General features: G+C 39.6%; 1 protein-coding gene across 2 annotated transcripts in view; it reads left to right on the forward strand.

The window, feature by feature from the left end:
* MAP3K15 (mitogen-activated protein kinase kinase kinase 15) overlaps positions 1-17,443 on the forward strand; it is a 93,705-nt gene that overhangs the window by 71,052 nt on the left and 5,210 nt on the right. For both annotated transcript variants that reach the window (XM_086608999.1, XM_086609006.1), the window contains 8 exons: positions 1,835-1,968; positions 2,564-2,691; positions 4,441-4,571; positions 4,862-4,967; positions 9,011-9,168; positions 12,896-13,079; positions 15,613-15,790; positions 16,508-16,682. In XM_086608999.1, the coding sequence (XP_086465125.1) occupies positions 1,835-1,968; positions 2,564-2,691; positions 4,441-4,571; positions 4,862-4,967; positions 9,011-9,168; positions 12,896-13,079; positions 15,613-15,790; positions 16,508-16,682 (1,194 nt within the window). The remainder of the gene's footprint in view (positions 1-1,834; positions 1,969-2,563; positions 2,692-4,440; positions 4,572-4,861; positions 4,968-9,010; positions 9,169-12,895; positions 13,080-15,612; positions 15,791-16,507; positions 16,683-17,443) is intronic.

The following is a 17,443-nucleotide window of genomic DNA, read 5'->3' on the forward strand; positions in this document are numbered from 1 at the left end:
ATTTATATAGAAGGTCAGCTATGAACACTTGTTTACTCATACCTAATGATTGAATCACGCATCTAGTGTATCTCATATTCAGACTTTTGGCAACCAGCAGTGATTTATTCAATCTTTGTAGATGTTGGAAAGAGAGGAGGGAAATGTAAAGTGGCATCAAGTATATACAAGTCTATTAAACTGTCTACTAACTATCATTGAACTGTAAATCTCAACGATTTTCATGTATCATGGGACCCAGACTAGAAAACATAGGTTTCTCCACAGTAATTATAGAGCTGGCTTAGGACCAGTCTGTTGCAGATAAGGTTGCTGTCAATCTCAAATTCTGCAATGTGACTGCTGTCTTTTTTCTGCAGTTTTATGTCATATGATTGATAGCTGTGAAAGCTGGGTATGCTCCTACCAAAGAACCTGACAAGTTTTACATATGGCGTTTTGGGTCAGTTATGCCTATCATATAACAAGATTATGTTATGAACCGTGAAGTGCTGAAACATGGAAACTGAAACTGTAGTAAAGCTGTGCTAACTCAAGTTTAGTTCCACTGAGCAGAATATGCTGTTAGGATAAACGACAGACGTTTTTTCTTTAGCACCTTCCATACAGCAGCATGAAACTTGCCATCTTTGCTGAGGTGAAGAGGGGGGGAATATCAGTGACACATGGACATTGCAATACCAGAGCTGCAATACGAGTTGGGAAGACACTTCAAGGAAATAGATCTCAAGGCTACGTTCTGTATGAGAGCCCCTTACTGGATGAAGCAGAAAAAAGTGGTCATTGACAGAAATGTCAATAGTTATGGCCATTGCAAAAAGGTTTGTGGGTTTTTTTATAGAGAATTCATATGAAGCCACAGAGAATACCCTGCAGTTTTCCCATGTGGGACATCCTCTTCGGATATGGGAAGATACTAGGGGAGACCTATGTACTCCTAATAACATCTAGACTATGAAACTGTCAAATTCCTTAACTCTTTGCAAAGCTACTTTTTCAATATCCTTTATCAGTTCCCTGATTTGAATCAGGGGTGTGCTTCTTAACTCAACTTCCATAAGAAATTCGGCTTTAGTGTCTGGGTTGTACTTCCATTAAGCATCATTCACCAATAGGCTTTTTCACTGACCTTTATAGTAGAAGAGCTCCATGATAAGATCACCATATGGGACAAGACCATGAGGTGGTGTAAATTAGTGTAGCTTTAATGAAGTCAGCAGTGACTTATCCAGCTGACAATATGACCCAGCATGTTTCAGCAGCAGTGGGAACCACCACTTCATATATTTAATGATCCTTGGAAAAGATGAGGGTTTTTTGTGGTTTTTTTGTTGTTGTTTTTTTGTTTTTTGGAAACCATAATCAGGTAAATATGCTGTGGCCAAGCTCAAATGAGAGTTTAAAGTCTTAAAACAGTGTCGACCCAGAGTAATGAGAATGTCACTTTTATCTATTTGTTAAACTATTGGTTTCAAAATTATAGTTTAGGTTTCATACACTTATGTATTCCAAAGGCTCTGACAGCAATTCTTAGAGATGACACCTGAATGTGTTCTTTTGACAGCACTGTTCCATTGAACTTGGTTTAATGCTGTGATTTTATTTTTTATTTTTAATGCCAGGAAGATTGTTTTGTAAAGCAAGTAACATAGAGATTTTACAAGTTGTATAACGTACCAGGCTGGTGGGCAACCTGCTGTACTAGAGCTATACTGCAGTAACTACTCTGTACGGTACTAACTCAGTACAGTACACAACAGTTGTTAAAGCTCTCTGTAATGCCAAACGTTAGTGATAATTTCTATACTGCTTTGTTTTTCTTTTCTGCTTGCAGTATGAATATGATTATGATCAGAATGGTGACAGGGTAGTTCTAGGGAAAGGTACTTATGGAATAGTTTATGCTGGAAGAGACCTTAGCAATCAGGTCCGAATAGCCATCAAAGAAATACCTGAGAGAGACAGCAGGTAAGACCTAGTTTATTGTTATATATACACTACTAATGAAACTGCGGTTGTTTGCTGAAAACTTTGCTCTTTTTAGCATGTATTTCTATGTGGCTAGTTTATAAAATCTCAGTATACTAAAATTCGGTTATTTCCTCCTAGTATTCAACAGTACCCTTTTGAGAATAAGGACTTTTTATTTTTTGTAAAAGGTATGATATATATCATAAGACAGTTTGATAATCTATATGTATATCATAAATTATAGACTAAGACATATTTGGGATTTTAAGCTGCAGTCGTATCTCCTTCTTTTTGGGGAGAGGGAAAAGCATAAAAGGAGTTTCAGATGCAAAGACAAGTACTATGTAACTATACAGAAGAAAGGCATGTATAAATTCTTTGAGGGCATGTTTCTCCTTGAGGGTTCTTCTGAGATCTACCTCTGTACTTTTTCTGAATACTCAACCAGTCACACTGCATTTTGAAGGTCATGGACAAGATGTTTGCTGAGAATTGGATCAGTATCCCCAAAATCTATTCTATTCTGTTTGCAAACTAGCATTTAACCTTTACCTGCATGATGAGTTACTCCTTGATTTTTTTTTTTTAATAGGTATTCTCAACCTCTTCATGAAGAGATAGCACTACATAAATATTTAAAGCATCGGAACATTGTCCAGTATCTTGGATCTGTTTCAGAAGATGGATACATTAAGATTTTTATGGAGCAGGTGCCAGGAGGTTTGTATCATTCTGAGCTCAGTCTCTCAAAGGAATCAAAAGCAGTTGGGACTTTGAACTTAGTGAAAGCAAATAGATGTGTACTTGATATGATATTTTTGTGCACTGTATGTGGCTTTTCTGTTGAGATATTAACTACAGGTGGCATTCTTCTCATATAAAGTATAGATTTGAAGTGTACAAGTCTCAGCACCCTCTCCCTTTTCTGTAATAAGCATAAAGTAGAGAAAAGACATTAAAAGTATTTGGTGTCAAATACTCGTGTTAAAAAATAGTACAGTTAGAACTGTATAGTCCATTTAGCCCGAGCATCTGAATGATGACTGGAGCTTTTAGGATGAGTTTTCTGTTGAGCAGGAACACTGATTGAACAATTAAGTGTTATTTTGTAAGTGCTATATACAAAGCACTGTTATTTCCTAGGTAGATTAGAGATAGAAGTTATATGCATACCTTGTTCATAATTTCCAGTTTTGCTCCTCTAACCTTCTCTACATTGTAAGATGTGAAGTCTCTCTGTATCCTCTCTAGGTTATGTTTCCATCTCCCTTTTGCTATTTGCTCTTCAGTGTCAAGGATGTGTTAGAATGAGCGTTAAATTCTTGTGTGAATATAATTTGCAAAATAGAAACAGAGATTAAAAAAAACAGGAAAAAAAAAGTTCAGATTTTCTAGGGAAGAGCCAGACACAAACATTCAAAGTGTAATTAAATACATCTGGGGCCTTCAACATGCTGAAGTTTAATTTTTGAATTCCTGTGACCTTCTCACCTGAAAGCTGAGACACCCTGACATGTATGATGCAGTGATGAGTTTATACCAACACTTCCACTTGTTTTCCTGCACTTGTTAAAAGTATCAGCTGATGTTGTTTACATACCTTTTTTTCCTGTTCATATATGTGCAGTAGAGTGTGCTGTGATTAGTTGCTAATGTCAAGATATTATTGAGCCAATTCAAGTATTTTAAACTCTGCAGCCAGTCTTAAAAAGGAACCAACTGCTCAGATTATGCAAGATTCTTTCAGAAAACTTCACTTTAGAAAGCTGTTGGTGTGGACTGAAAATCCCTTTAGCTGAATTTGTCTGGCATTAAGTAGACTCACTGCACTTAGTTTATTATAAGCAGAAAAAGCAAAACTGTCTGTATTTTGCTTCATGATTAAAATATTTGTGTTATTTAAAAAAAAAAATCAGATTTATTAGAAGTAAGGGAAGTGTGGATGACCAATCTCCTACTCTGAACATGGATTACTCGGTTTCTTTCCTCTATCTCTGAGTATTTCCACAAGTTAAGACCGTATTTGCAAGAAAAAGCCTCTTTCCATTTTTCTTCTCCCCTCTCTGCCTCAAGTAAATCAGCTTCTCTTTGCCCATGCATGTGGTTCGTGAAGAATAGTGTGTAACATCATACAGTGTTACCTTTAGTCTTTATTTTATTAAGAGCTAAATGGCTCTTAGTCCTATTCTCAACAGTTGTTAGACTGAAGCGAGGCAGACGCGTCCAGCCCTGTCGTAACATTTATTCCTGTCATGAAGGTGGAAGCTGAGCTGTCAAGAAAGAAATAACCATTCAAGAGCAGCAGCAAATTATTTGTTTTGAGGGATCTAGGAAGAATTTGGCTTAATTATAGATACTGTGTTTCTCTTGTATCGGGATGTTGAGCAAAGGCTTAATCCAGACTTAAATGGTTCATGTTAATTTGGGAATTTTGCTATCTTGACACGTTTTTTTTCTTAATGCTTGTAGGCAGCCTCTCAGCTCTCCTAAGATCTAAATGGGGCCCAATGAAAGAACCTACAATTAAATTTTACACCAAACAGATTCTGGAAGGCCTTACATATCTCCATGAGAACCAGATTGTACATAGAGATATAAAGGTAAACTTTCCTTTAGTGTGTCTTGTGTAATTTGCTTTTTATCTTATTTACTTCAGTTAGTTTTACTCTAACCTGAAGTAGATTTTTTAATAGGATTTCTTGGAAGCTTAAAACAAAAGCAAAGAATAAAACAACCCCTTCTCTCTGGTGCTCCAGGAAAATTCCATTGTAGAAAGGTATATTAAAAAGATAACTGCAGACTTGAAGGAGTATTGAGATTGGGATTTGGAATCTGTAGTCACCTGTCTCACCTCCCCGCTCCCTCTCTGTCTCTCTCATCCAAACCACAGGGTGATAATGTTTTGGTGAACACCTATAGCGGTGTGGTAAAGATATCTGATTTTGGTACTTCGAAACGGCTGGCAGGAATCAATCCATGCACCGAAACATTTACAGGTAAGACTAATTTAGCAGAGTTTATAAGGGTTTTGATGCTAGATTTAGAGTTAGAGCCAAGAGGCTCTTTGGATTTATGATGAAAACACAATGAGGGTTCCATTTTCAGGGAAGAGTGAATGGGAATGTGATCAACATAAACACAGGCTTGCTATCTTTTTTTTTTTTAAATGTAATTTTCTTCCATTTTACTTTTTTTTTTTTTTAACTTCTGAAGTGTGGTGGCATAATAGTTTTTCTTCCAAGTGTTTTTCACTGGAAACACTTGATACAGCAACTTTTTCCTTTAATAATCTTGATATTATCATAGAATCATAGAATGGTTCGGGTTGGAAGGGACCTCAAAGATCATCTAGTTCCAGCCCCCCTGCCATGAGCAGGGAAACCCTCCACTACACCAGGTTGCCCAAAGCCTCATCCAACCTGGCCTTGAACACTTCCAGGGATGTAACTTATGCATGCACACTTTCTTGAAATATGTCTAAAAGTGCAGAAAACCAAGCACAAACTTATAAATACTTTCAGTTTTGAGGCATTAATTATAAAACCCAACCAACTGACTATCTTTGTGTGAGCAGCAGTAAAAAGAATGGTTTACATTAAAATACTAGGCTGATATGTTACAGAAAATTTTTCATATGCAACAAGGTAGTAAAAACTTGCAATATTCAGAGAAAATAAATTGCTGAGTAACAGCCGAAGCTCCACATTGAAAAATGAATATATGATCATGTAATTACTCAATTCGTTTATCAGTAGAGGTATAGATAACATGGTGTTTTCACTTGTTATGTGGCCATATGCATAGCCCGATATCACAAATCACAAGCCTCATACCACCCTGCAGTTTAAGTAAATGATACACAGACACAGTCATCAGTCGTGTGTGTGGCAGACAGAAGACAACAACCTCCATTTAAATGATAATCAAGGCTTCCCATTACCTCTTTGGTGGTGAGTCTGCAGTTCCTCAGACTTTCTTACAAAGGAAGCCATGAAAATGAAATTATTAAAGTTCTGAAATAACTTACCTTTCTAAGCGTGTTTTTTACTCATTGTTATCAAAGCTTGTGAATTGGAAACAGAGCCTACGTTACATCATGACCTGAACACGGCGTATGATATCTGCATGAATATCTCATGAGTTCAACATCTCATCAAGTGCAGACATTTGAAACAATCTATTTCCTGCAAATCTGTAAAGATTTTAGTTAGAATCCAATTAAGTTAAGTTAGGAGTCCTTTAGAGAGAAAGAAAAAAAAAGTATTGTTTGTCCAGTTTGGAACCATGAATGCAGCATTTCACTGTTTTGTTAAGAATGAAGAGGTACAAGAAACAGTCTCTTCGGTTTATGCTTTATGCTACAACAGATAGATACATCAATGACAGTATGTCTGAACAGAGCTGATTAAATGCTGGCTTCTGAAGCATTCCTTTAAGGAGTTTCACCATTTTTTCCAAAGAAATTATTCAACAAATAATTTTCTCATGAATCATTTTGCATGTGCAACTGGATGAATAGTTCTCAAATACGTACAGGTCTCTTGTGGTATCTGGAAAAGAGTATTTTCAGGTTTTGCCTGCAATGTTTGTCCTTGCCATTTTTATTAGACTGGTTCAATGTGCTTACGCTCCATGGGAAAGAGATGCACTGCTGTTACACTGAAATGAAAATAGTTAAAAATTTTCCTAATAACCAGTGCTGTTAAATCAACCTCTGTAAAGCCCTGTCCTTTAGAACAAGTTAATGATTTACCTGGAATAGAAAAGTGAATAGCAGACCACCTGGCAATGTGATTTGTAGTAAACAATGTGACTTATTTAATAAACAAAGTTTTCCTGGGTGATAAATACCAAGTGTGATCAGCAAACCAGAGAGGACAACCTGGAACTGCCAAGGTAAAGGAAAAGTAATTCTGACAGGGGGAGATCGCGACCACTGATCATTGACCACCTACCCTCATTATACCACCCACTCAAAAGAGAACAAGAGAAGTAGGAAACTGAGCAGCGTTCTGACTTGCATCCTAGGCAAAGAAATTTTAACCAATCATTTAATAGATAACAATGTATATGTATTAGAATAATGAATATGTTAATATTTTGGGTATAAATAATTGTCGATTTGGAACTTTGGTGTGCTGGCTTGAGACAGGCACCCATATATACACATATATGTAATAAAAGAAAATAACCTTCACTCTGTGTGTGGATTGGCATATTGCATACAGGGTGAACAAACTGCAGGTTTTGGGACAACACTACCATGTGGTGTGATGTGTAGCTATACTGTGCTTCTCATTTCTACAGGATATTCTGAAAACTTTAGATATATAAAGGCTTTCCATAAGGTAAAAGTTGAAGACGTTAGTGGCTATGAAAAGTCATAGTCCAAAATTTAATTTTGGCCCAGGAAGCCATTATTATGGCTGATTGCTGTTATAGTTGGAGCAAACACTAAGGGAAACTCATTCTGTCTTTGCCTGTGTTTTACGTACTCCTGAGTGGGTTTTTAGCAACTAGTTGTTATTAGAGATGATATATGGTGAAATGGTATCTGAAGAAAAGTCACCATACTATAGTAAAAGGAGGTAAATCTTTCCTTGTGCCCTTCTTCTTTATTCTTTTGCATGTTTGTAGCCCTGTTTCTGCCTCAGAGATGTAATTTACCATGAGAATAAGTATTTTACTCAAGTGCTCATTTTGAATTTAAAAATCAGTAAGCAGGTAGCTATAGCCCAGAGGGTCTTAAAAGATCTCTTGCAATTTGTTTTGTTCTTTAACTCAGTACATAAATTCTGTGGATTTTAGGCATTATGTAATGCAATCACATGATTTGAAGAATCAGATTGCTAGTGATTTAAACATTATATCCCTCCATTCAAGACACACAGCCTGAGGGCAAAGCTGTGGCTTGAACTTTTACTCTACAGCAGTCACATTTGATGAACACAGTAATATCCAATCCCTTTTATCTTCTCCAGATGTCCTTTAGTTACTAGTTCACAGCTTTAGCACAGTGTAATTTTATTGCATTCTTAAGAAGAAAAATTTAATTTCAAGATGTTATAGCAGAGTTGATAAGGATTCATGTGGAGAAAGTACTGCAGTGTTCAAAACACTCAGAACATCTATAGGTTTCTGTTGGTGTGGACTGTCTCCCTGCAGAGACCTCCTCTTAGCTGCGGTAGTATGTGATTGAATATCAGTGATTCCAAACTGACCATCTTTTGTTTCATTTTTACTCTTCTTTTTGTTTCTCGGTATTATAACTAGTGTTATAGTCAGATTGTCGGCAAGCAAACTTTAGAGACATTCAGATTTGTCTGTTAGGAGCCAACTATAGGCTTAGGCAGATCTTATTTTGCCAACACATACAGCTTTAGAAAGGTTGGTTTGAGGTGTTTTTTGATAACCTTGGATGTCGGAAATCCCAAGCACATCCAAAAGACTTCATGAAATCGCAATTATGATGGGTTCCCTTATTTTTTTAGTTATTCTGTAATTGATTTATCTTGATTACAACCTTGATTGTTTCTGTGTAAAACTTGAGAATTTTTTTTTAAATATCCTTATCTTTTTTATCTTATATTCACAAAAATAGCTTCTTTTAATACTAACTTTTTGAAATTCCCTGTCATTAGTGTTCTCATTATAGGTGTAAACATAAGAAAAATTATTCTCATGAAGACTATCTGTCACTTTGCAGATTTTCATCACCTCTTACATCCATAGTCTTTACAGTTTACTGTCTGCAAAAATTGTTTGATATAAATTCACATTCTGAGGAAGCATTTGGATTATGTGGTTAATATACGTTCGGCAGTTTGAAGCCTTGTATTAGAAGGGGGAGGAGGAGATAATTTGTAGAAAAGATGTTAAAACATAAGTTTCTGTTTAGTTTTCAGTGCTGATATGGGAAATGAAATATTTTGGCTACACAGGTTGCATTTGACAATTTTTGTCTTTCTTAGTGGTGTGTTAATTCTCTTTAATAAGAGCGAAGGCTATAACACTTCACTGTTCTTTTTGTCCTGACTAGGCACCTTGCAGTACATGGCTCCAGAAATCATCGATAAAGGACCACGAGGATACGGTGCACCAGCTGATATCTGGTCGCTAGGTTGTACTATTATTGAAATGGCCACGGGCAAACCTCCATTTCATGAACTCGGAGAGCCTCAAGCAGCAATGTTTAAAGTACGTACGGCTTTTATGTCATAGAATTTATGAATTTTCAAATGCTAACTTATTTTTTTAATATTAATTTAACTGATAGTAATTTTTTGTTATGTGGGTTGTTTTGCGCAAAGCCACAGTCTGACCTGTGTTCTTAACTCTCACTTGAACAATTGTCCTCTGCTCTAAGCTGTATTGCTCTAGGGGGTAGTAATTTATTTTTATGCAGGAAATAGGTCATGACTCAGAGCCACAACCTGAAAAATGAATGGAGACTTCTGAAAACTAATATTCTCTACCCTCTTACTTCTGTCATCTCCTGCTCTTGGTGTATGGTTTCCTTCTTGGCAACTAGTTTCTCTAATAATGACAACCAAGTTACTTCTGCTCCTTTAAGTCTTTTTTTTTGTAAGCCTCCCAGAGCATTTGTTTGCCTTGTCTTTCAAAGGCCCAGACTCTGCAACATGGTAGGAAGCTGTGGTGGAAGGGAGCAGGGGGCTAACTTTCCAGAACTTCTGATAAAGTACTGAAGGAATGAAATACTCTGTATTTTACATCCTAAGTCCTTTGGATCAAAGCTACCTCCTGGGTAAACTGTCGCCTCTAGTACTTTGTTTCTCTTAGTATATCTGTTTTCAAATGCACAAATTTACACTTGAGAAGAGAGTACTTAAGACAGTTTTGATAATAAATGTATTCGAAAAAAGACGCTTGTTCTAACTCTAAAAAAAGCAGTAGCATAAAAGCTATGATGTGATAATGTGTCAAATATGCAGACTGAAAATTTTTGGTTCTTCCACTGACTTGCAATAAACCTTTAGTAAAGTGCTTTAAGTTTTGACTTATGCTGCAGAGTCTTCATTATTAATAATGGGGAAAATACCATATCCATAATCCAGCAAGCTGCTTTAAATTATCAATATTGTTAATTATTTGTGTATGTTGCTTAAAGTCACTGTGTGAGCATAAGTGTAAGTATTATTGGAACCATGGTAGCAAAATCTGATCTTTATCAATAAGTATAGTAAGCTGGGCTGCAATTCAGCATGGCATGTAACGCCGTGCGTCACGCTAGGCCTGTGAGTTGTCCCATGCACCACAGCTAAAATGTAAATAAAGGAACGGTTATGGGTTTCGATGTAGTTATTTCAACGGTATACTATGTCACCTTGGTGCTGTTGATTTCTGACACTACCTCAGAAGAAGCTGACGGGGTGAACATGGTTTGGTTCACTAAGGCTTTCCTGAAGGAGCCACGGAAAGAGACTTTCCTCCACATCACTGTAAATGTCAGATGTGGTTCTGCCAGCAGATGGCTTTTCATCTTCTCTATCTGGCACATAGTTGAATTGCTTGGTGAGTTACATGTCTTATTTTTCAGCACAGTTTATTGAATTGTCAGGAAGCGCTGGTTCAGTTCTGGGTGCTTGATGAGCTCTGCACAGGCTCACAAGGTGAGAGGCCTGGCAGGATTGTGCATGTCCCCACATCCTGCCCATAAGCATCTCCAGGCCAGAGAGCTGTGTTCTGAAGTCTCAGAATTGGCATTTTTAAAAATAAATTCCTTGCCCTTCTTTTTCAAGGATGTGACAGAGCTTTTAGCATTGTTATTGCAGACTGTGTTAACATGCTACAGTCAAGCTTTTGTTTTCTGTGTCTTGGCTCTGCTGGGACCTGCTTGAACTGCTTCTTGCTGGGCACCATAAACTACAAACTGTGTTTTCTTTTTGTTGTGTAATAGAAGTAAGCAAGCTGGAAGATAGGTTTGAAGCCAGGAGTGAAGCAGGCCAACTGGGCAGGCATGTAAAAATAAGCCTGGAAAACTTGAGATATTGAACTTTTGAGTTCCCCACCTGCCCTCTACACACTCTGTCATGCATAGGACAGGTGAGGAGAAGGAAGGTCTGAGTCTGGCTGTGCAGTCAGCTGGAGAATGCAAATGACCAAAGAGTTGGACTAAGTAGAGAAAGGGGGCTAGAGGAAACAGAGAACTGAAAATAATTCCTGGATGAGTGCCCATTATCTACTGTTTAATCTGTGAGCACAGTGTGTGTGCATCTGGTTCTGCGTGAAAGGAGCGCAAACAAATGACATTCAGCGGCGATAAAGTAAATTAAGGTTGCCACGGAGTTTCCGGATGCTTGCAACAAAATTTTTTCCCCTTGAGCTGTGGAGATTAAGATAAGATCAGAGACAGGCATTCAGATTTCCTTGTCTGCGTTTGGACTGTCCTGGGTTTTGTTTGGTGGCTGTATGAGCCTGTCCTGAGTGCACAAGGAGGAGTTGGGCTGACCACAGAGACAGGCATGCGAAGAGCAGTTGTCAGAGCACAGCAAGCAGGTGGCTGTCTTCTCTCTCTGCTCCAAAGCAAAAATCTTGCCCAGCTGACGTTTTGAAGTGGTAAAACTGGATACCTCATTTATAAAGCACTGTCCAGAATGCACACGGGGTTTTACAAATCAGATAAAAACAGTCCATCAGACAAGGTAAATGTAGAGATGTTGTATCCTGCCAGCAGGACATAACATCAATTTATTTGTTTATTCATTCAGTTTCTCTATTAAATACATCAATTTAATTGCAGAGGTCAGCAAGTTGCATATATTAAAAATGTTACATGCAGGAAATACTGAGTTTTGAATGTGCTTAGAGTCATGGTTTGGAAGGGCTTAACGCGTTATTAGCGTTTTATATTCTGTACTGCCATTCGAACAGAAGCACAACTCACAACTGCTCAGCATTTTTTGCTTCAGCTTCCAGTGAAGCTTCCATTGAAGCTGAACCACTGTTGTGAGCGCCTAATGGTGCCACAGTGTGTTAATGCAGCTGTATAACCACATTATTTAAACTACTCTTCATTTTAGCAAGCAGCTGGCACTTGTTTAACTGCTGGGCTACTATCTCCCTTGTGGCCACTGTCTTTCTGTTTGTTCTCCAGAGCCTGTTTTATGTAAAGATGCTGAGACTACAAGCCATAATCTGACCAGATACGTGCCATACAGTGCACACGTGCTACACAGCTCTTGCTTCCACACATTTATGCCAGATTGGCATTAGAGAATAAGGCAGCAGTGAAGGAGCTGGAAAAATCCCTAGGGAGCAACCTGTAGAAGCACGTTTTTCATTACTTAGAGAGTAGGGGGTCTTGTTAAACCTTTGGACATGATGTGATTTTCAGTTAAATAACACCAAAAGGCATCTGGCCCGAGTGCCGGGGGTGGAGACAGGTTCTGGCAAGGTCGTTGTGAGCATTCGTACATGGAAATTTGGCAGCGGTGGGAGCAGAACAGGTGCAGGCCCCAGGCAGTCGGTGCTAGAGGAGGAAGTTATTCCTATTCCTGGGCACAAATGTGCTGGAGGAGTCAGCAGTGGAGAGACATGGTACTGGGCAGGGATGAGAAGTGTATGCAGTAGCTGGAGGGATTGCAGTTCTCAGTGCTGGTAGGAGAAGCAGCATTTGGAGCACTTTGTGTGGATTACGTCCAGATCCCGAGATTGGTTGGATACATCCATAACTTGACATTTCTGTAATACCACATGGACATTCATGCCATGTTTACAATGAAGTAAACCAGGATCAGAGCTTGTCACTTCACAGTTCTATGTGGGTACCTGGATTGCTGCTTTTGCACAAGAGTCAGCGAGGATGTGAGAGATCATACTAAGAAAGCTTTGGCCCACGGTCTCCTTGCAGTTGTTTAGTACAATGATTTCGTAAAAATAATCTGTATCTGTGTTTTACTTCCAGGTTGGGATGTTTAAGATTCATCCTGAAATTCCAGAATCACTGTCCCCTGAAACAAGGGCCTTTATTTTGCTGTGTTTTGAACCTGAGCCTAGTAAACGTGTTACAGCATCTGATTTGCTCAGAGATTCCTTCCTGAAACAAGTAAACAAGGGCAAGAAAAGCAGAATTGCGTTCAAGCCTTCAGGTAAGGAATTATCAGCCAAATCCAAGTCAACATCATCATTAAGTGTTATATAAAAGATCGGAATCATTAAGCACTCCCTTTTACTAAGGACGTTTCTTGTGCCAGGAAAGCAGCAGGAACTCAACTGTTGAAAGAACCTGTGATTTGTAATTAGATCTATTTAAATGTAATAATTCCCACAAAATATGGTGACTTGCTTATTTTGTGTTTTGCTTGATGAAACCTCCCCACTTCATTTTTCCTCTGCCCAAAAATATGTGCCTCATTTATAGTAAATTAAAATTAGAAAAATGACATTCAGGGAAGACTTTCCAAAGCAATTCTGCATTTTAGATTCACAGTTATATACACTTTAGAGATCTGAGTTTTATGGAGTAGGTGCTTGGCACCTGGAAAGTATGAGTCTATTAGGTGTTCGGGTCTACAAGGGTCAGCATTTCCAGGCTTGATATGTAACTTGGAAATCTGGCATATAGGTGCTGAAGTAGCTGTTTAGCAGGTTGTTTTATCTGCCCAGCATGTTCTTCTCCCCCTCAAAATATCAGCCACTTTTTCAGTGATAACAAACCTTAATATAGACCTGCCAAATAAATAATTAGTGTTTGAAGGAACTGTCCGTTTAAAAACAAGCAAAGCTCTTGGTCTTGCTGCTTCTTTCTCGTCTCCACACACACATGCACACACTCCCAGTGCAAATTGAATTGCTTCCCTTTTTGAGCTTTTTCCCCCTCAGCAGGGGACATTTGAAAGAATGGAATTCTACGGGGAAAAACTAGCAAAGAATTTAGAACATCTGGTTGAACTGGTTTCAGCAAAGAAATGGGCATCATCTCTTGTCCTGAGGGGCATGAGAACTGCAATCCCTGGAGTTACACTGGGGTGACGGGAGGGCTCACTCCGCTCAGCCAGGGCGGTGGCAGTCAGGAGCTGTTGGCAGGCTGCAGCCTTCTGCCCCACTGCAACAATGCTCTCCTGTGGTCTTCTCAGACCCTGCCTGAGGACATTTTCCTGGAAAAATTATGTGGCATTAGAAAGGGTGGAGCTTGCCTTGTTAGCAGCTCTGGGAGCAACAGGCTCTTTGTCAAATACCAGGGGAAGTGCAGCTGTCTTTGGCACCCCTCCCTCCTCCTGCCTTCCTCTCTTCTCTCCTCCTGCTCATTGTTGAGGTTATGGAGCTCCTTCAGATGGCCTGAGGATCTGGTGCTGCAGGGTTAAGCATTGGGCTGCAGCAAGAAGCAAGCCCAGTGATGGCCATGGACACGAGCAGAGTGGGCAAACGCTATGAAAACTCTTATTGGGTGAGAGGAGGGAAAGGCAACCTGGCTGCAGCCGTGTGCTTTGCTGCACTGGAGCTGGGGAAAGCTGTGCTGGCTGCTGCGGCCATCTCTGAGGGGAGTTTGGGGTGTAAGGCAGGTCCTGGCCCGGCAGTTGCCATGATCTAAGCTGCCGCAGTTCACTCACTCTCCTCCGTTTCCCTCACCACCAGTTTCCTCAGCTTTGTCCCCATCTTTCCATCCTGTCTTTATCCCTTTTTTCTTTCCAACAATAAAGGGAGCCCAGAGCAAATCTCAGCCCTTACTCATAGGACAGCAACTTTCAGTTTTCTATGCTGCTGAGATGCCTTGAACCAGTTCTCACAAGATGACATACATTGTTTCATTTCTGTGACTGTTTAACCTCAGCCATTGGAACATCAGTTGTGCACCATGGAGTATGTCAGAGCTTTCTGAGCAACTTCTAACATCTAGCTCTTTTCCTCCCTCACCTCCACATAATTTGCAGTGACAAACATCAAAAACTTTTGTGATATTTTAGTTCCATGGATGTGTGCACTCTGAGTTGACAGAACTTCTTCGTTACCTTTCCTATCACACAGCTGCAAACCAGCAATTAGGATTATAGCAAGCTCTCAATATCTGTAGTTTTTTTGTTTCTTCTTACTTTTGAGGTGAATTGGAAAGGGACAAGAGATTTCCTTCAGGCTAGTGCTAAGAGTCCTTACTGAGGGCAATGGGACATGCAAGCGAGGCAGCTGCCTTGGGTGTCGGAGAGGGAGCAAATATACGTCCATGAACACAGTCAAACGGAGGTGAGGAGGGCAGATAGCAGAGTGCTCTCTGCTTAGAGATATGGCTGTGGTGGAGCAGCTGATGGTAACCTCTTGGTTTGATTCAGGCTCTTTACACAGCTGTGTATCCAGTTGTACCACTTTGTGAGACCAGCACCAAGGGGGACTTGTGTGTGTGTGTGTGTGTTTGTGTGTGTGTGTGTTTGTGCAAGACAGGGTGACAAAATGGCATTTCATGTGAGTATCTAGCTGCTTTGTGTTTTTGGGTTCAGTAGTTAGTTTGTTCACATCTTTTTTTGCTTATGCGTATAATGATTTCGAGTTGTATTGCTTCTTTCTATCAACAAGGTTACCTCTCCCTCAGCCATTTTGCAACATGAGGTCTTGATATCCCTGAAGATGATTGCAGCTGTTTTGCCCTTTTCTGCCTCGTTCTGTCACATGTTTTACAATATCTGCCTGTAGATTATAATCGTAATGCATCCCTCCCACTGCCAATCCATGGAGAACAGGCTGGCAGTAGCAGCAGTGACCATGGCTCTATTTCGCCAGACTCCGATGTACAGCATGACGTGTTTTTTGAAAGGCCAAAGAGATCCATTTCGGAGATTCAGACAAAGCATCCTATTTCCCATTTACTAAGGTAAAGTATTTGTTTGTCACTTGACACCCGTGCGGGATTATGCGGATTTAATTCACATTATATTTTATCTGAGCAATTTTTTCACATAATGACTAGATAAGCAGGTGTGTTAAACAGCAAGTGAGATGCATAGGCAAGTTACCAGCTAGTTTAAATATTGTCTATATGTAATTAATGAACAATGATTCTTTCTCCTTAAGGTTTCTACATATAAATATACTTTTTCCTCCCCAGTGAATAAATGTCAGTTGTGTTATTAACTGAGTGGATATGGATTCAGGAGTTAGGAGGAGAGTTGACTCTTCCATATACTCATAAAAAAATGTGGGAAAGGGACAGCAGAAAGAGAGTTCTGCGGCTCAGAGCACAAAGCAATGCTTTCAAATGAGTACGTTACAGTATTACGTGGCCAGAAAAAATAAATAGTTATCTCAGTCCAGGGTTCTCTCCCTCCTCTTTTGGGGAGGAAACTCCCCAAAACTGAAGCAGTGCTGGGTCACATTAATGTCAGCTTCTTAGCAGGATAAATCAGCCTTGTGCTTTTGGCATCAATGGAGTTTACACCAGCTGAGGATCTGAGCCATCTTGTTTGACAGTCTTACCAATCTGCTGATGTAGATTTTTAACCTCCAAATTGTCCCTGCTCGCTCCTGACAGTACTGCTGTGTTGCTAACACTGAGGTCTCTCTTGTGCATGTGGCCTGGCGGCTGATGCAGCGTGCCTGATGAAGGCTCAGCCTCGGAGGACAGGAGCGCCTCTCCTTCCATTGAGGATAAGGATTCTGGTCTGTTTCTGCTGCGGAAGGACAGTGAACGTCGAGCGATCCTATATAAAATCCTTAAGGAAGAACAGAATAAAGTTGCTTCCCATTTGCAGGACTGTATTGCACAGGTAATTTCACTTCAGCTCTCCTTTTCTCATGTCAAAAGGGAAACAACAAGCCAGGTAGTATTATTCCTTTTCTGAAAACTAATAAATGAAGGTGCTTGGACTATTCCTTTTGAATATCTTTAATCTCTGAGACCTGTGTGCAAGCTGCTTGCTGTTGTCTAAATAGTTAACAAACACCACCTTTTGCCTACCGCTGGGCTCCTGTTTTTTTTCTTCAGGGGAAGTTTGGGGCATTTGATGTGGGGTTGAGGGGCTGAGTTTGGTGAGTTGGGTGGTTTCGATGTTGTGTTTTACTTTGGCTTTTAAGGACATGGAAATGGAACGCCAGGTAGTAGTAGGTATGATTTGCTTTAAGGAGAGAACTGATGAACAATTTTTAATTCAAAGCGTTTTTAAAATAGGTGCCAAGAATCACAGAATGTTAGGGATTGGAAGGGACCTCAAAGGATCATCTAGTCCAGTCCCCCTGCCGGAGCAGGACCACCTAGATCAGACCACACAAGAACGTGTCCAGGCGGGTTTTGAACATCTCCAGAGAAGGAGACTCCAATACATGAACTCCAACAAAATACATGAATCTTAAAAAAAGCTAAGGTAGATTTCTGTAGAGGGAAAGGCTGAGTGGGAAGGTTTAGTGACTGTAAAGAGGAGCAAGAAAAATCATGGTTTTAGTTACCCCGTAGCCAAGCAATGCCACACACCAGTAACAGAGTCAATTGCTCAGCCTTTTCTTGTTAATGTCTGCTTCTCCTGTGCCACTG

Source organism: Tauraco erythrolophus, chromosome 1 (assembly GCF_009769465.1).
Source record: "Tauraco erythrolophus isolate bTauEry1 chromosome 1, bTauEry1.pri, whole genome shotgun sequence".
Taxonomy (NCBI): Eukaryota; Metazoa; Chordata; class Aves; order Musophagiformes; family Musophagidae; genus Tauraco; species Tauraco erythrolophus.